The sequence below is a fragment of the Syngnathus acus genome, chromosome 9 (genome assembly GCF_901709675.1).
Source record: "Syngnathus acus chromosome 9, fSynAcu1.2, whole genome shotgun sequence".
NCBI classification, from domain to species: Eukaryota; Metazoa; Chordata; class Actinopteri; order Syngnathiformes; family Syngnathidae; genus Syngnathus; species Syngnathus acus.
The window spans coordinates 4,187,412-4,206,200 of NC_051094.1; the positions used below are offsets into that span (position 1 = coordinate 4,187,412).

General features: G+C 44.2%; 2 protein-coding genes across 2 annotated transcripts; both read right to left on the reverse strand.

Moving 5' to 3' along the window:
* Positions 1 to 1,319: 1,319 nt before the first annotated feature.
* LOC119127236 (protein-lysine 6-oxidase-like) lies at positions 1,320 to 6,493 on the reverse strand. Its single transcript, XM_037259110.1, has 6 exons — positions 4,036 to 6,493; positions 3,615 to 3,723; positions 3,141 to 3,272; positions 2,559 to 2,715; positions 2,385 to 2,480; positions 1,320 to 1,527 (listed from the first exon to the last, which is right to left on the reverse strand). The coding sequence occupies exons 1-6, from the start codon at positions 4,613 to 4,615 to the stop codon at positions 1,408 to 1,410; spliced, it is 1,194 nt and encodes a 397-aa protein (XP_037115005.1). The 5' UTR covers positions 4,616 to 6,493; the 3' UTR covers positions 1,320 to 1,407.
* Positions 6,494 to 6,623: 130 nt separating this feature from the next.
* On the reverse strand, positions 6,624 to 16,075 carry ddr2l (discoidin domain receptor family, member 2, like). Its single transcript, XM_037258973.1, has 18 exons — positions 15,858 to 16,075; positions 14,307 to 14,390; positions 14,081 to 14,183; positions 13,932 to 14,007; positions 13,680 to 13,829; positions 13,264 to 13,408; positions 13,089 to 13,194; positions 12,334 to 12,523; positions 11,631 to 11,877; positions 11,484 to 11,549; positions 11,262 to 11,404; positions 10,904 to 11,000; positions 10,668 to 10,784; positions 9,585 to 9,981; positions 9,294 to 9,491; positions 8,951 to 9,185; positions 8,618 to 8,767; positions 6,624 to 8,419 (listed from the first exon to the last, which is right to left on the reverse strand). The coding sequence occupies exons 2-18, from the start codon at positions 14,365 to 14,367 to the stop codon at positions 8,285 to 8,287; spliced, it is 2,616 nt and encodes an 871-aa protein (XP_037114868.1). The 5' UTR covers positions 14,368 to 14,390; positions 15,858 to 16,075; the 3' UTR covers positions 6,624 to 8,284.
* Between the last annotated feature and the right edge of the window lie 2,714 nt (positions 16,076 to 18,789).

Sequence of the window (18,789 nt, forward strand, 5' to 3'; positions counted from 1 at the left end):
AGCTACATAGTATTCGCAGATTGGGCCAATGATGTGAGCGTCTTCGGAATAGACGATCTTTGAGGAGGGATTCCGTTAGACGGGTTTATTCCCTTGACAATTTAAACAATTAGCCTACAATTAAAATGAGGAAAAATACGACTCTTTCATTTATGTGCGTAGGGTTGTGCCGTTTAATAAATACAATAGTTGAACGTGAATGATGCGGAATTTAACATGTTTGGTGCGACATGCCAGTTTGCCTCCTTTCTTTCTGTAAATTTAAGGGATTATAATTACAATTTAGCTTCATGAAAGTATAATTATGGCAGTTTATGAAACTATAATTACACTACATAATGACAGCCTGTCTGTCGAAGAGACTTTCACAGAAATGCGCAGCAGTACCGCCCTTTAGTGGCCAATGTGGAAAACAACAACAACGCCACGATGAGCGGCCATCTTTAGTGACGTCATGGCAAGAAGGACTCAAGAATAGAGGCTTTGCAGCTGACGTCATCAAGCTACCCACATTAGCTTGGCGGCCATCATGGCGGTCAACTTTTCAGTGCCGGTCAACGACTCACACACGCTTTCTTGTTATATCTGCTGCTATTTGAGCTTAAAAATGCCGGATACCTGCTGTGCTGTTGGATGTAGCAATAGACGAGGCGATAAACCAAATCTTAGCTTCTATAGATTTCCGGCGAACATGAAAAAACGTGATAAATGGATCGCGGATTTAAATTTAATTGATGGTCATTTAAAATTCAAATTAAATACAATACAGTACATGTTGGTGTTTGTCGATGTTTGAAAAATGATCTGAACGTTTTTAACACCAAGTTGAATCTCAGCTCCTGAAAGATCAGCACAAAAAAAAACGTTTTACTTCTTTTTACACTTTTAGCTATGGCACTTGATGTTTCAGACTAAACTAGATCCTATTTGTGTAGACTGGATTAAACTGCACTGGACTAGATGAAACTAGAAAAAGGACCATAAAGGACTAGGTTAAACTCATGTAACTCATTTAACTAATCTACACCATCTTGAACTGGAATTAACTAGATCATACTCCATTAGATTACTATAGTCTAGACTAGATTACAATTTACATTTAATTAAACTCCTGTGAACTAGAGTAGTTTAATTCAGTCTAATCTAGATTTGACTGCAATAAACTGCGCTAGGTTAGATTAAACTAGTCCACACTAGATTAAAGTGGACTAAAATGGATCATAATAGATGGGACATGAAATGATTAAACTGGATTGGACTTTATAGAACTAGACTACACAAGATTAATTTGGACAGGACAAAAATGCACTACAATACAATAGATTGGTACACTAGTTTAAACTGGACTGGACTATTTTAAATGGAATAAATTACATCAACATGATGTGGCCCAAGTGGTTTCCTTCCTTATGTTGTGGTCTTGCATGCCGACATGTGGGCGGCGTTTCCCGTGTAGTGGACATCACAGTGGACCACGTTGTTGGCAAAGTTTGATTCCTGAACTTTTTGCTTGGGATTTACGGTCACCTGACAATCAAAACAAGACAAACATCAACGCACTCAACCATCGTACCATGTGGCTAATGTCAAGAGGACAAGTTAACTATTGTTTTCACGTTTGACTCGCTTGACTTCATGGTTTGATTGTTCTGATGTCTGAATACTGTCTTTAAAGTAAAAAAACGGAGTTGAGTTAGATTAAATACACAAGTAGATATCTAGAATGGGACAAATTGGCTGAAATTAGATTGAACTGGTCAAGTACGGATTAAACTGGATCAAACTGGACTACACTAGTTTATACTGGTCATGACTAAATTCACGAGTTTTTATTTTATTTTAAGCAGACCTAGACAAGATTGAAATGATGTATCTTTGGTTGAATTGCTCTAGATCAAATTGAACTAGACTAGTATATACTGGTTCCGAATAAATTACACAAATATAGACTTGATCAAATTGGACAACACTAGAACCAGATAAACCTGGATTAAATTGGTCTAGGAGACATGAATTTTTACTAGATGACACTAAATTAATCTGGTCTGAAGGACTTCGAACTGTATTCGACAATTTTCAAGGGATTTAGACTAAATTAAATTGGACTACACTGGATTAAACTGATCTAGACTAGCTCACTGTACTACAGTAGTTTATACTGGTCTAAACAAATTTGGCTAGTGTGCCTCGATTACACAGATCTTGACCAGATTAAACTGGATTAAACCAGATTGGCCTAAAATGCAGTCCATGAAATTTGACCTGACGATTAATTTGAATTCATATGAATTACAGTAAATCAATCTGGTCTAGACCAGATTAAATCAGACAAAACCAGATTCAATTGCACTACTTTTTCCAGCGGTAGAAGTAGAAAAATTGACCTTGAGTTTGTATCTTCCTGGAGCCACGTCGGTGATGTCGATCCACTGGCAGTCAATGTCAGCGTTGTATGTGTCGTAACAGCCCGGACTCAAACCCTGAACACGCACGCAGAGGAATGGCATGTCAGACTCTGTGTCTGAAGAAGACGTGACCAGGTGAAACGATACAATCACCTGCGTGTGCGAGGTGCAAGCGTATCTCCGGTAGTATCCCGCCTCGCAGGAAGTGTCCTCCAGGCAGAAGCTGGCCTTATGTCCTTCCGCCACCGCCTTGTTGGTGTCGGCGTCCACCAGCTCGTACAGACTAAAATCATCCATGCTGTGAAAGTGACTGACGCAGCCCGCAGATCAGATTAGACCAGATCGAATATTTTGGACAAAACTAGTAATACTGTATATCATTATCTTAAACTAGACTCGATTTAACTAGAATACATTCAAGCAGACTGGACCGGATTACTAAATTGGGTATGAATGGACTGAACAAGAGCAAAGGAGATTTGGTTAAACTGGAAGATAGGTGACAAACTGCGATTTGAATCAATCGATTTGAATCAATCTTCTACAGTTCACAAAGTAATTCTAAGTGGACACAATTTGGTGATTAAACTGGACTATACTAGATCCCACCGGTCTTCCCGAGAAGCATTGTGGGGTCACAACATCGGGCATATCCTCCAGTCTTCTCTACTCACTACACATTCCAACAACACTACAAAATGACCTGCGCCCCCTAGTGGCTTTATTTGTTCGTACTTGTGACAGCTGTGCCACTCCCAGGAGTACGGAGCTTTGTTGGGCAGGAAGTCAGCGGTTCCCTGGTTCTTCACACGCTGAGGGAACCTCAGCAGAACTCTCGTGTCGTAATCTCCGGCAGACCTCGCAGAACTCCGCCACAACAAGACAAGCTAGCAGTTAGCTTGGCATTCAACACTCATGAGACTCATGTAAACTGGATTAGACGAAATAGACAAACTGAATTGAGACTAGACAAATTGTGACTTAAAGTCCTTCATTACAGCGAAAGCACTATATAAATAAATATCGTAATGTTTCAAATGGATTGAGACTGGACTATAGTACATTTTACCCTGGATTGAGGCGATTCACTGATTCGGACTGGATCAAATTGAATCCAAGTGAATTCAAGTCGATTTTTGAGTTCAAAGCGGACAGAAGCCATTTTCCACAGGATGAAATTGTTTTGTGTCGTAGGGTAGTGTGTCTCACGAGGCCAGGCAGTTCTCCTCAGCTGCGCAGCGTAGGTTGTACATGGGAATTCTGTGGATGTAGGAGCCAACTTGGATGTGGTATGCATCAGGAACCAGATCGGGAAGACCTGTGTGCAACAAGAAATAATTCTGCAAACTATAATCATTTCCAAACAAGATCAACGGTATTGGTGAATCAGTTGGCTTTACGTTGTTTTGTTATACTGTGGTCAGGTCAGGTCTGTTTGGTTTTGTTCAATTTGGTACACTTCACTTTCTTCAGATCAGCCCATCATACAATCACAATGTGCCGCTTTGTGTGTATACAACTAGCACTCTGCCCCCTAGTGGACTGGAAGCCTCTTCCGAGCAAGGGGAATCATCTTGTCTGACTTTTCAAGCCATAATGATACATTTGATATCAAAAAGACATTTCTCACCATTCTGGTGGTACCTGGTTCCATACCCGTGCCAGTGTCGGGTCCATGCCCTGGGTCTGTAGTAGGAGTTGTAGTAGTTGTGGTATGGATAGTAGTTGGACATCTTGTACGGGTTGTACGGATCATCTCCGACCATCCTGTCCTCTGCAGACTCTGGTCTTGGGGTTGCACTTAGGTCCGATCTTAGTGGCGATCGCCGACGCGCTGTAGCTCGTAACTGCGCTGCCCCATGAGTCGCTGGCATCCGTGGGACAGCTGGGATTGCGGCAGAGGTCTCGTTACCTCTGCCAAGGAGCACCACACCGCTACCGGAAGAGCTCCTGCTCCGTGTAGGAGGCTGGTAGCGGGACCCCCGACTCAAGATGCTGAAGACTTGCCCGTTGTGGCGCCAAGTCAACCCCCGCGTCAACCCTCCTGTCGCCGCCTGTGCCGCATGCTGCTTCTGCTGAGCGCCGCTTCCACTTCCTGTCGGTGGAGAACAGCAGAAGAACACAAAGACGGCCACAGGAACGTACTTCATCCTCTGCTTCTTGTTCTTCTTGTGCTGGAGTATGCAGCTCGCATGAAGTCTGAGGAGCATGTGTGTGCGAGTGTGTGTTGTAGAGGAGGAGTTACCTCAGCTTCCATGAAACAAAACGACAAGAAAATTGACGATAACCTTTTATAAATAGAATACAAAACTGAAGTCGGCAAGTCATAATTGTCAGGTTTTTCAAGTCCCTCTGAGTGAACATTTTCAAATTTGGCACTACAGAGAAGACAAGCCCCGCCAAATTTCAACAGTTAAAACAAAATTGCCTTGTCTGTAAAATGAAGCCACTGTCAACGGTCAAATACAAATGCTAATACCAGAAACATGAATGCTATTTCATCTAGCAACTTTATTAAGCCAAAACAACCCAACAGTGAGTCCCAAAAATATATCACTGGTTAGCTGAGATATTTTCAGCTAGCTCATACGCTAACAAGCTACTGGGGCTCCTTCTGACCGGTGGACAGGCGACGCACTCGTCCATTCCACCTTGCTTGAAATTTGAAGTATTGATAGCAAGATGTTCTGTAACCCGCGACATCCTGAGAAGATGCATTTCCTGGGTACGGGCATAGTTAGCTAATTAGCTAAATGCTTGCTGCAGCCTAGCGGTAGAAAGGCGCAATAAAGGAGTAATCATTACACATTATTTTTTGACTTCCAGAAAATACAAGCAACCATCATGAACGATAAAACAGAACTAGGGACATCTATTTGCAACTTTCCCAACACCACAGGAGTTGAAGGTGACAATATTAATCATCATTTCTAGAGTAAAAACATGGACCTCGTAGCGGTCGCTGCTTGGGCCCTGAATAAGACCAATGTAATGCGGCCCCACATCTTGCGCAACATGCCACGTAGCGCCACTGATTCTAGCCGAAGCTGGAAGGAACCGAATGAAGCGCAACGGCAGCAGCAGGAGTAAAATCAAGGGGAGAAAAGAAAGGAGTGGATCAGGTTTGTTTTCCAACTTCCCACCTAGTGTGCATCTGGTCCTCCTCATGCGGGAGGAGTGACTCCATGATGATGAAGACATTTTGTTGTCATTGGGTTTGCGTCTATCTACAAGGAGAGATGATTGACAGGCCGGCCAGAAGAAAAATTGAAACAGTTGAAGCTGCCTGGTGAAAGTTGATCCTCAGGTAAGTCGGCAAGTAACTTTCTTTTCTTGGGCTCCTTTTTTTTTATTGGGGAGGCCCTTCACTTCTATGACCGCCTCCCCCCCCCCACTCCCACCCATGCCCCCTGCTGGAAATGCAGGATGCTTTAAAAGTAAAGATGAAATTGAAGCACTTTCCTCCACCCACCCACTGGCATGCTATAAAACACACACGTGCATGCACGCACACACATACATAATGTATACATGCATAAATATGTGTATAATCTCCAGTTTTTTGATAGTGAGTGAGAATTTAGGAATATTGATAAAGGAGTATTGCATTACATTTTAGTGTGTTATGTGTGGGTGTGAATTATGTGAGGGCCTCAAACTAAAAAATGTTTCATTTCTTTTTAACACAGATTGGCAAATGGTCGTGGAACGTTTGTCCCTTGCTAAACGCCATTTTGCCGTATACATAAAACAATCCAGTAAAAGACAGTTGTGATTGCGAAAAAAATTCCTGATGGCATTTAACAGTCGACTGTTCACGGGGTGCATTTGTGAGTTAGCGTTAGCCGCTAGCAGCGCACGCTCTTAAAGTTGTAAAGTTTAATAAGCATCTGGTGAACATGAAAGGCTCGGTAGCTTGTCCAATAGGAAGCAGGTGTGCAGGGCCGTAATGAGGGGGCCCGGCGGGTGAGAGGGCCTACCCCCCCCTGTGTGCCAGGCACGTAAAGGCATGCTAACATCAGACAATAGCTGCGGCAATTTGCTACGTGTAGGAAAAACTTCTTATGAGCCATCACGGCCGATAAAAACACGTTTAAGACCAGGGTGTGACCAGGGAACGGCAGTGAGCCAATGACAGAACGGGTTACCCTGACTCGGCATCGACAATTTCACGTCAACACAAATACAGCCATGTAGGAAATGAGGGGAAACTGCCACTGAGTGGGCCACTTATTTATTCAAGAAGTAAACAAAGAGGGCAGATTACAAAGTTTGTGGTGATATATTAAAAGTGTCTATGTACAAAAAAATGGTGGCCCACATAACATGAAGCTGGAAATAATCTAAATAAGGAAAACAACTGATTGTTAGACAGTCACTCAGTTTTGCATCACTTCTCGTTGCATTCTCTCGGGCACAAACTGAAGCAAAGCATTCTGGGAAATGGACTCGACTCAAGTTTTTCTTGCTTCTTGACATTTAGCATGAAGCTTAGAATGTACCCTAGGTCTCGTGAATCCCCAAATTGGTAAAAAAAAAACACAAACAAGTAACAATAGGATAAAAGTGTAACAAAACAAATCATCAAAAAATGCTAATAATTTTTTTTCACGTCAAGATGATGGTGACGTTTTATGTTAAATAAATGTTTGAACATTTTTACTGCACAATGGAGGAAAGATATCCACTTAGCAAGCGAGCTAGCAGCTGATACTACTCGGAACATTTTATTTTTTTTGCAACAAACTCCAGTAGTCGACTCTGAGCTTAAAGTGGATGTTCACTATCAAATAACTTTTTGTTTTTGAAAACTGTGGACATGCGTGTTATAACATCATCTAGCTAGTTCTTTAAAGCCGGCAATTTGTTTTAACAAAAAGTCAAACTTTGACGTTTTGAATTTGTCATTACTAACAAGTGAGCTGTGATGCTACTCACTAGCTTGAGCTAATGGTCACAAGAACCTGATAGACTCACATTGAATATGTAGCGGTGAAGGAACTAGCCAATAGGCTGAGATAGCGAGTGTGCTAGGAATAGCGTCTCGTTGAACTTGTTGTTGCTAACCAGCTAGCGGTGAAGCCTGAGCAAGTGTGTGAGCAAGGAAAGTAAGCCAAAGAAGAAGAATGGGTTAGTGAAATGTTGAACAAGTCGCTGCTAACATGCTAGCAATAATGCTAGCCAAATTATCGCTGTTAACAAGCTAGCTGTGAAGCTAACCACTAGTCTGCACTAAGAAATGGAGTCAGACTAACAACAGGTTAGTGTCACACTTGATTTGCTGTTGCGAATAAGCCTAGGAAATGGAACTAAAAATAACAAAAGGTTAGCATCATGTTGCATTTGTCAACTATTGAATGAGTTAGTGTAATATTTGCTGCACTAAACAAACAACATTTTCGTGTTCTTAGCTCATAAATGATCTGATTTGACACAAATACAAATAAATGTGGTCACGTGTTCCACATTTGAGATGGCAAGAACGTCTAAAGTGGAAAGTGTTGCTACAACACGTGTGTTACACAAAGACAACAACAACAGTGATGAAATGAAACTTAAAACTTTGACCCTCCTCTGAGCTCCAGTGTGCTTAGAAGACAAACAGAAAGTACTAATAACGGACAGCACGCACGCGCAAACGTACACACACGCACACACACACAGTGCTTTCTTGATGAGAAGGACCACAGGGATGAGAGGATGGTTTTTGAGGGCCAAAAAGCCACACCCAAAAAAAGGTACAAAATAAAATATAAAATGATTTGAAAAGTTTGGTTGAAAAGAAGTTGGAAAAAGTTTGAAATGTTTCTCCCCAGACTTTTTGTTTCCATTCATCTCCTCTTGCCTTGTGGGGAGGTCCTCCGAGTCGTAGTCCCGGGTCACTGGTTGACGTGGGGCCTCAGGGCCTGGTAGAGCCCCTCAAAGGAGGGTCTGTCCGGGATGTCTCGCCTCCAGCAACGCATCATCAGCTCAAAGAGGGAGGGGGGGCAGAGCGGAGGAGCGTACAGGAACACCTATGGAGAAGGGGGTTTAGGTCAGGGGTCGGTTTAGTCAAGATACACAAATGTGCGTGTTTGCTGGTCAGCATGCCGTGGATTGCTCTTGCCCGTCTTAGAGGTGATTTACGTCGCCAATGGCGTCTATGATAAGCAGCCGCTCTGTGAGGGGCTTTAGCATTGTGGATCCACGCTGCGGGCTGCGATTGCTCTGACCTGTCTGCCCTGGTTCCTGAAGAACTCTCCAGTGTTGGCTATGACCTGTTGGTCCGTCAGCAGGCTGTAAGGTTGCTCTTTGCACAGCGTGAAGATCTCCCACAAGGTTACCCCGAACGCCCACACGTCGCTGGAAGTCGTGAACTTGCCCTGGGGCGAGGTCACGAGAGGGTCACAGAGGTCAGAGGGTGAAGACTCACCATCGGTCGGTCTATTATTTTGCGGTCTGTTGCTTTTGGTTCAATAATAGAACTGCTGAGCAGATTTTCACCTAAACTGCACATTCATACGAAATGAAGTGATGGGTTGAGAAAGGACGGATGAGGCGCTCACCAGCAGGATGCTCTCCCAGGCCATCCAGCGAATGGGCAGCACGGCCCGGCCTTGGATGCGGTAGTAGTCGCTGCTGTAGAGGTTCCGGCTCATCCCGAAGTCGGCGATCTTGATAGTGAGGCGGCGGTCCAGCAGGCAGTTTCTGGTGGCCAGGTCGCGGTGCACGAAGTTCAGCGAGGCCAAGTATCTCATGCCCGAAGAGATCTGCACGGACATGTGCAGCAGGTCCGCCAGGCTGCCGGGGACCACGTGGAGCGAAAGGTGACACGAGGCTGGGTCAACTTTTTGTGCTCGAGGACCACATTGAATTATAATGAAATCACATTGACTTGAAAAGGCTCACCTGACGGAGGGTATGTTGTTGGCGTGCGTGAGCGTGCTCTCCATCTCACGCTGCGACAGGAACATATTAAGGTCTCCGTTCTCCATGTACTCCGTCACCATGCACAGCGGGTCGGACGTCACGCACACGCACAGCAGTCGGATGATGTTGGCGTCGTTCAGCCGCGACATGATCTTGATCTCCTTCAGAAAGTCGTTCCTGCGGGCATTGGGCCGAAAACTCGTCATCATTTACGGAATTGACGGTAAATTTGAAACCGAACTGTACTTTGATTGCCAAGTGTGATCGTACCTGGCCTGGCTTGTGGCGTCTGCCCTAAGTTGCTTAACTGCCACCAATGTGGCGCGCCCATTTTGGTCCCGCCCAGCCGCACCCCCTTCATCATCCTCCTCCTCCTCCTCGCCAAGAAAGCCGGCCAGTCCCTGGGCCTCACACAGGTGCACTTCGCCGAACTGTCCCTCGCCAAGCTTTTCGCGGAAGATCAGCTGTTGCCGCGGGAACTCGGAGGCGGAGATGTCCTTGCGTGTCAGTGAGTCGACGGTGAGGGCAGGCACGGCGTACATGTTGCTGCCCGTCACACCCTGCAGACGCACGATGTCCGTCTCGGCGTAGTGCGGCGCGTTGCTATGGAAACACTGGTGCGGCGTGCACTGTGTCACGTCGGGCTCGGCATAGCCGCCGCCGCACGCTGCCGCCGGAAAACACGAATGACGGCGTTATCATTGGAATTAAACGCTAAAACCGGTGCTTCTTTCTCAACTGTGTCACCTTTGGGTGCAGCAGGCTGAGGTCATGTGACAGGAAGTCAGCGTTAGGAGACTGGAGAAGAAAAGTCAGGAAAAGAAGAGGAAGAAGAAGGCGGCTGTGTTTGGAATCACTCACGGATTGCTATCCAGCGCTCCACCATTTACATCCCACTTATGATCACTGTAACATTTATGCTAATTTTCATGAATCCATCGCTGGTTTTTCGCATCAAGATATTAAGGCATTTGAAAATGATGGCTTAATTGAACATATTCACGTTCAAGTATATGATTTTATTCGTCTTTTGGTTCATATTTGAGTCTTATTATAACCTTCAACTGACAATGCTTTGCCTTCTAAATTATTTCAAAAGTCTACACACCCCCTATTGACGCACCAAGCTTTTGAGATATAAAAACGTGAGACAGAGATAAATGACATTTTATCGCAGACTACCACCTATGGCACTCAACTGAAGAAAAACTTTTAGCTTTTTGTACCGACCATTGTTCTTTTTCCACAGCCCTTACATTAAGCGTACTACAAAATGGCCTACACACAATCTAGTGGATGCGGAGTGATTCCCAACACAGGCGAAGAAGTCAAGTGAAGCAGCATGTGGCTGACCTGAGGCTTCGGCGCTCTGCGAGAGTTCAGGCAGTTTGTTCCGGAGTGCCTCAGGGTTCTGGTACTGAGGATCCAATAGGAAGACTCGCTCATAGTGGGGGTCCGACTGGACCAGGCCTAGAGGTCATTATTGTAAATAAAACATCATATTCCATATACTAAACCACATCTTGGGGGCTGGACAATGGGCGGGGTTTACACAACATACAGTTGATCCCGTCCACCCAGTGGCTTACCAGCGCGGGGGGGCACAGGTGGGGTTTGCAGGATGATGGTGTCGCTGCAGGATGACAGCCGTACCGTCATCTCCTCCCCCAGGATCCTGCGGGGAGCCTGCAGGGAGGAAACCTCCATACATGAATCGATCACGCCTCGAGCCGGTTGATAGTACAGGATAAGCGTGCCCACCATATTGAATGTGTTAGATCTGCCCTGTGTACTAAGTCAAGTCAATGAACTGAATTTTATCATACAACAACACATAAAGTGCACAAAGACAGCTAACAATAAATTATGATAAATATTAAAATGTAAATATTGAATGTTTAATCGGTTTCTAAAACACCGCCATTTTTTTTTTTTTATCCTACTCACCTTCTCCAGAACTTTACACACGTACTGACACCACAGGATGAGGAAGATGATGATGACCAGCAGCAGGATGATGCTCACCAGGCAGCCAATCAGGATGGGCGCGTTACTGTTGCCGGGCGCTACACTGGCAGACGGGTCGGCGGCTAGCCGGGACACGACAAACAAGATGATAAAGAGGATGACGGCAAGAATTTGAAGTAGGAAAGCGTTGGAAGGTCATACCCGATATGGACGGGACCGTGCTGGAATCGCTGACGGACGGCGGAGTCACCGCCATCGATGCATCTTCTGATGACGAACGGAGAAATACCACAATGCGTGTGTTTGTGTGTGAGCTTCGTAATATGTGTGAGTGTGTGTCTGTGTTACCCGACTGGAAGGAAACCTCGCTGAACATCATCCAGGTGTCTGCAAAGGAAAAGCGACAACGGAGCGCGGTGGCAGCGCGGCGCTCCAGCGGCACGGTCACGTATCGAGCGCTTGGGTTCCGGTCGTCCAGGACCGTGTGGAATACCACAGGCTCGGCCTCCCACATGGACAAGGGCCGGGGCTTAAACCAGCACGACACTGATGAGAAGATCTTCACACCACGGGAAAACATGTTGTTACTGTGGACCTGGCAGGAAGCAAAGGAAAGAGAGTGAGCAAGACATACACAAGAAGGGATTCTTTTTTTTTTTTTCAAAATAAGAGTGAATATTGTGAATGTTTTTCAAAATAAAACAAAGAAAGTAGGAAAGTTTTCAAAATAAAAATCGTATAGCACACAAAGTAGACAAATTTGTGTAGGTTTTCAATGTCTTCAAGTGAGACAGCGCATATATGGTTAATGAGGTTTTTCAAAATAAGAGTGATAGCATACAACGGAAGTAAAGAATCAGGAAAAATAGTTTTCACCGAGTAAGAAGATTGTTTTTTTTTTTTATTGTGAACCTACACAAAACAATCGTAAGAAACGTTTTCAGTACATCGGGTGACGTTAAGGCACATCGGGAAGAGGATAATCATTGCAAATAAGTCAAGATAAAATAAGTCAAGCAAGTGAAGTAAGTATTTCAAAATAAGAGCATACCTTCATTGATGTGAAGTTCCTCTGCCGATCAAAAACAAAATCCATCTCCACGCTCTGGTCTGCTCCCACGGAGACGTTCCTCCAGCCCAGATAGTCGTACCCTGGCCGCGCGTGGTACTGACGAGTCAACAGAAAGTCGTCCAGCCCAATCACGCCGTCCGTCAGCTGGCCCAGACCGCCGGACAACTTCCTGTTGGCATGAGAGCGCTTGGTCACAGAGATGCAGGCATGTGACATGACCGCCAAACTTTAATTGGTCAAAAGGAAGCATAATCAGCAATCATTTTATTAGCGCGTTAGGATATAGCATGGTTCAATTTTAGCGAGACGTATTTTAGCATTTTTAAATCAAGCATGTTAGTACGGTAGCATGACATCATATTGACATGTAGCATTTTAGAATGAAAGTAATGGACGCCCATTTAAAAAAAAAAAGAAAAAAAAAAAAGGCAATTAATTGTTCACGGAAAGCCCAACATTTTTTCTTTTTTTCTGGTGCATCTTATAATCAGTTGCGGCATAAAGTCCAGAAATACCATAGTTTGAAATTGAGTTTGAAATGAATCAAACTTTAGGCAGTATTGGAAGTGAAACAAACTTTTTTTAATGAAAGGCCCTTTCGTGATTTTTGCAGCCATTTTGGTCAAGCGGTTAACAAGAAAGATGCCACCATGAAGCATGCTAGCATATTTGCATATTCCATTATTATGCAAGCACATGAAGCAGGCCTACGCATTAGGAGCGAGTCAACCCACCTCTTCTGGTGGGTGCCGTCGTAGGTGGAGTCGTTGAGGACGGCGGTGGGAAGGCCTAGCTGCGTCATCAGCTGCCCTTCGGGAGCGCTGTACGAAATCAGACCGTCTGAGGACCACAAACGCAAAAGGTCAACCACCATCATGTGCGAAGACGCTCCACGTGGGCGTGGCCTACCATCCCAGGGGCAGCCGTACAGCTCCGCCCGCATGCAGACGGTGGATAGCTCAGTGAGCGGAATCAAGCGCACCCAGCGTGTCACCACCGGAGGGTGAAGGTCGTTGATGACGGGCGCGTATGCGTTCTTGTTGCCTTCCATTACCTGTACGCACACAAACACTCGCTGTATCAGGCTCCGCCCTCAACTAGGGCTGATAGGAAGTGCTAATCTCACTTCCTGTGGTGATCATGTGCCTTGAGCGCAGGCGGTGAGATTGTTTCTTTTTCCTTCCTCACATTTATCACACCGGCACACACGTCCTGTTAGGATTTTGGACGTAAACCCACACGCACGTATACACAAATACGCTCGCACGCGTGCCCACACAAGCACAAACAAACACGCGCGCATGTTCACACGCATGCCCACCCACCGTGCTTCCCAGGCGGTTTTTCCATGACTTCCAAACGACTCCGTCTCTGCTGTAGTTTAGGCTGTACGCTCGCGCAAACTCGATGCCGTTGCGGGCGTAGCGTCCCTGAGTAGCCACCACCGTCAGAAAGGTCAAACGACGCAAGTCCACCTGAAAACGTGGAAGACGTAAAGATAAGCGATCTCCGCGTCATCATTCTTGTTTCCCGGCACTCTTAAACGCAACGCGTGAGAAAGAAAACAGGAGTCCAACCTGCAGGAACTGAGAATCGGAAGCTTCCAGTTGGCCTTCAGGACACCAGGCACCGTCGCCGTCCTCGCGGTTCAACCTGAAATAAACAATCAACTTTAAACTAGATATTTATTCATCATATTTGCAATCCTTCAGACAATAATACTGACCTGCCGTACTGCGGTCCTGTGGTCTCGTGCCATTGGCTGGAAGCTGTGATGTCATCGTCCTTGATCCGCCCATCCTCCATGCCCAGGGCATAGCGACAGTGTGCTGCGTGCACACGCACAAACACACACAATCCCACTCTATTTTTGCTCTTTCTTCCCCCCCCTCCTTCCGTCTCCCCCCTCGCTTTATCCTTCCACTCTTCCTTTTCTTTCTGTGTGTACCTACCTGGGTCGACTTGTGCGACGGCTGCTGCGGCGTGAAGGATGAGCAGCAGGAAGAAGTGCATGATGGGCCACACACACTACATCTCTAGAAACATGCACACACAAGTCAGCTTATTAGGGACACATGCAGGATGGAATACAGAAAATACAACAACTTCATGAGAAGTATCAAGGACTTAATGGAACTTCAGGTGGAAATGCAGCGATAGTTCCGGAAAGAGAGTTAACGTTAATATTTACAAAATTCCCTCTTAACATATCCTATAAATATTCCTCCCACCTGCACACGTAAACATGGAGGTTAGCAAGCTAGCTGTCTGCTGCGCCTCCTGGTGGACAATTGAATTGTTTGCTCGGGTTGTTACATTTTCTGTTTCTCTATTTTCCCTTCTCCGGTGCCCCCACTCGCTTTTACTCTCCTCAGGGGAATGTCACATGTGTTTGTGGGAGCAAAAGACTGTGATTGGCAGGAGGTGAAGTTGTTGGCGTTCATCAAAAATACCGAGAGTGTCGCCCCGGGCGACCAATACGCCGTCAGTGAACATGCATTTCATACTTGAGGAAACGTTGCATGACATGTACAGACGAGCGTGTTGTGTTTTGTTTTGTTGGCACGAGATTTGACATGTTGGCGCACACACGCGAGACACACAAGGAACAATGCACAAATACTTTACTCCAGTAGATTTATCAGGTATGTGTATTTAAATGAACTCATTAAATGTCAGTTGCCTTCAAAGCAGAGTTCCCGCCACACTAAGAAACATTTTATTTAAGCATTTTAGCAATCGTCTTTCACCTCGAGGCATTTTTTTACTCCTGTACATCTGAAAACAAATCATTATCTGTACTATCTTTGTAAGACAGGCTACTCCATTCAAACTCCACTGATGACAAGAAGACTGGAAGATTTAAATGAAGAGGTAAAGGCAAGCTTGAGATCTTGCCTGAGAGATGGATATGTTGGCAGAAAAACTGAGTCAGCAGCAATACAAAGGACTGTGAACCGGGGAGCATTAACCATGATGAGACAAAAGATTACAAGAAATAGATGAAAACCTTATTTTGAAATTGTTCTTTTTTTTTTGTGTGTGTACTTTGACATTGAAAACCATCCGCACGACAATGAATTATGCAATGCAATGACAGCAAAATGAAGATAGATAGATAGATAGATAGATAGATAGATAGATAGATAGATAGATAGATAGATAGATAGATAGATAGATAGATGACCCAGAGCAAAACAAACAGTTATTATAGTGCTACATAACTCAGACTTCATGTTGATGACGTCATGTTATCTTTCAAAAATCGAAATCGTGTGGATTCTAAGTTAGCTGGTAACTAGAAGTTTGTGCGTGCTCATGCACGTAACCCTTCAATCACACGCGCGCGCGCGCGCCCGGGCGTGTACGTTCATAACTTTCGATAATTGTCATTAATGGACGCCAACGAGCGTACTCGTAGGTGGCATCATGCAGGCCCACCTTTGTATTTGACGTCATTACTTTTGTTGTTGTGTGAGTTTTTTTTTTTTTTTTTTTCTTACCTGTCCACGCTCGCCTCGCGCTGCTCGATGTGCGCGTACCCACCACGGGCGCTTGCGTGCGCGTCGACGTTGGCGTACGTGGCGGCTTCCTGAACAAAGTTTGACAGACTTTAAGAAAAGTTCTCGCGTTCAAGTTTCAGGATTGTTCGCTGAAGTTCACTTTCTGAGTGTCATGGAAGACAGACGGCTCGAGGAGAGAAGAAAAAAACAGTTACCTCACTTCCGTTTTCCGAGGATGAGGCGGAAGAAGGTGCCGGTGGCCGAGGGGGTGGGAAGACCGCGCCGATGTCACCAAATCGCAACAATTTCGATCAATTTCAATATACTTTTTAATTTTTAAACTCAAATAACGATTTATTTGGTGGTTAGTCAATATTTCAGTTCCATGTTTTTTTTCCGGAAAGAAAAACTTTTAATGTAAAATTAGTGCTTTGACACAAGATGGTAGCAGAGTGTAACATTCAAGCACTCAAGGAAATTAGCGTTTTGACACAAGATGGTAGCAGAGTGTAATATTCAGGCACTCAAGGTGTTTGCGTCTTGTCTTCTGAACGTTTTACACGTACACACTCTGTAGTTCTTGTTTCATATGGAGATGTGACTACAGAGTAAAAAGTTTCAGACTTGCAACAAACAAACAAAAAAGCGACCATGCAAGACCAACATGAAAGGTGACTTAAGTTTATGTGGAGCAGGCTTACTTAGCTTGTTGTCAGTTGTATTTATCTTGTGCCATCTTTTCATTTTTAAAGCCATTTTTTTTACTTTTAGTATAAATCTGTTATGCTAGATACGTTCCATTCTTTTTTAGTTTTTTCTTAGGTTCCTCGCGACTGACGAAAATTCACAAACTAGTGACTATTTATTTCATAGTTTATATATATTTCATTCTTTATATATATTTTGATAACTTTTATTTTTTAAAGCTGCTATCTTGCTCTGATGACAGCCAACTTCACACTCTCATTGGCTCACTGCCACATTACTCAACAGGTCAAACCTGACCTTTTAAAGCCCCACACATTCAACGTCACAATACTACAGTGTAGAATGCGAGGACGACCCCAAGTGGACAAAAATAACAACGGCAATAGAAAGTGTTTAAATGAGCATGGGAAAGGTTAATAAGAATATGGGGAAATATATATATATAAATTACATAATAAACATATGATGAAGAGGATCGTGATCTGTCGGGTGGAGCTCTGAAACTGCAAGTCATGTGACTATTTTTGTCTCTTGGGCCTCATCCTGTGTCAGACCAAAGGGGCAAAGTGCATTCATTTTGTCGTGCTAGCACATGTTTTTAACCGCATGAATGTTGTTAGTGAGGAAGATGAGGAAGAGGATGGTGTGATAGTGCCCAAGCGCTTGCACACACAAAAACATACGCACGCACCAAGTACACACACACAGAGTTAAGTCATGTCGCTAGCAAAATTTGAGCCCACTAAGCGCTCCTTGTATGGCATCACGCAAACACCCTTTTGCCGTGTCCTGTTTCCTGCCAGGTGGCAAGAGGAACTTACTTTCTTTCAACATCGATCTTATCATCAAAAGAATGAGAAGAAAGGGAAAAAAAAGGAGGATTCCTGTGTGCTTGCTCGCCAGGGTGCGTCCAGGGTGTGTTTCATTTGTGCACAGTGTGACTAAATGTTGAGCAACAACACACACGCGCAGACACATGCACATAACTTTACATTCATAAGCTTCGTTTTCATCACTTTCTTTATCACCTATCGTCATTTTCATCATCTCGTAATCATCAACATGAGCATTAGCATCATCATCAACATCATCATTCTTTATCTTCATCTACATCTTCACTACCTACCATCATCATCATCTATTCAAATCAAATGTATTTGTACCACCATTAATTACAAAGAAAAAAAAATCTGAAAAGAAGGGAAGAAGCCTCAAGAACGGACCACAGATGGACGGATCCTCCTTCAAGGATGACCAGACCAAAAATGGATGCAGAGTTGATAACATAGTAGTACGATGCTCAGGCTAGCTATTATGTTTTGCTCACTTACTCAAAGACAAAACAACCCAACCAAACATTTTATGAATACCTGTGAGAAACTATGTCGGCAAACCTCATGATGGAGGAGGATGGAGTCTGTCTCTTCTTGTGTCGCAATCTTCTTTGTAATGTGTGGAGCACCTCAATGACATCATCAGCATTTCTGTTCATGTGGGAAGCAAGACAACAATATGTGTTGGACCAGTCGGCGTTGTGGTGTCTGTCAACTCCCTGTGACTAAAGAGACAGCGAGACATTCCCAGGAGACTTCCTGACATTCTCCACATTCCTTACGTGCTCTTCAAAGCTTCGGAATGACAAATATGCGTGTTGAAATAATACATACAAGGCGCGACACTACCGATACTTAAGTATTAGCTCATTTCGAAAGTATCTTGTGTTCGCTGGTTATTGTAATGATTGCAAGATTGATTCATTGAAGTTGTAATGTGTGTTTGTGTCCTGTTTACTAAATGATGTCTTGTGGGTTCACATATGCTAATGTGCTAGCATGTTAGAGTCCACGACAATGTCTTGTCCTGTTACACTTTAGCAAACATAATTTGTTAAATCATGCTAATAATTATAAAGATGGGTGCTTTTTTGTGTTTTCTAGCATGGAAGTAGTTACACAAAAAAAGATGGCTACGAAGGATTTTGGGTGATGTTTTCTTATGTGATAGCATTTGTTAACATGTTAGCATGTTTGCACAAGCACTCTTGTATGTCGTCGTCCTGCTGTGACATTTAAAGCGAAAGCAATTACACAAACAATAATTAAATGTGTTAATTGAAGCTGTAATGCGTTTGCGCCCTTTTTTCCCCTTACATAATGTCATGTCATTTTTTTTTGCACGTCAGCATCCACTAACCTACTTCCTCCAGCTGTGACATTTACACGAA

What these genes read in the sequence shown, in the direction of transcription:
- LOC119127236 (XM_037259110.1), bottom strand. Translation starts at nt 4,615, where the DNA reads ATGCTCCTCAGACTTCATGCGAGCTGCATACTCCAGCACAAGAAGAAC. An exon ending in GAGTGGCACAGCTGTCACAA is followed by an intron (nt 2,716 to 3,140) that starts GTACGAACAAAT and finishes GGGCTGCGTCAG; the next exon opens with TCACTTTCACAGCATGGATG. An exon ending in CAGGAAGATACAAACTCAAG is followed by an intron (nt 1,528 to 2,384) that starts GTCAATTTTTCT and finishes TTTGATTGTCAG; the next exon opens with GTGACCGTAAATCCCAAGCA.
- ddr2l (XM_037258973.1), bottom strand. Translation starts at nt 14,367, where the DNA reads ATGCACTTCTTCCTGCTGCTCATCCTTCACGCCGCAGCAGCCGTCGCA. An exon ending in CCGATTCTCAGTTCCTGCAG is followed by an intron (nt 13,830 to 13,931) that starts GTTGGACTCCTG and finishes CCACGTTTTCAG; the next exon opens with GTGGACTTGCGTCGTTTGAC. An exon ending in TCAGGAACCAGGGCAGACAG is followed by an intron (nt 8,420 to 8,617) that starts GTCAGAGCAATC and finishes CCTTCTCCATAG; the next exon opens with GTGTTCCTGTACGCTCCTCC.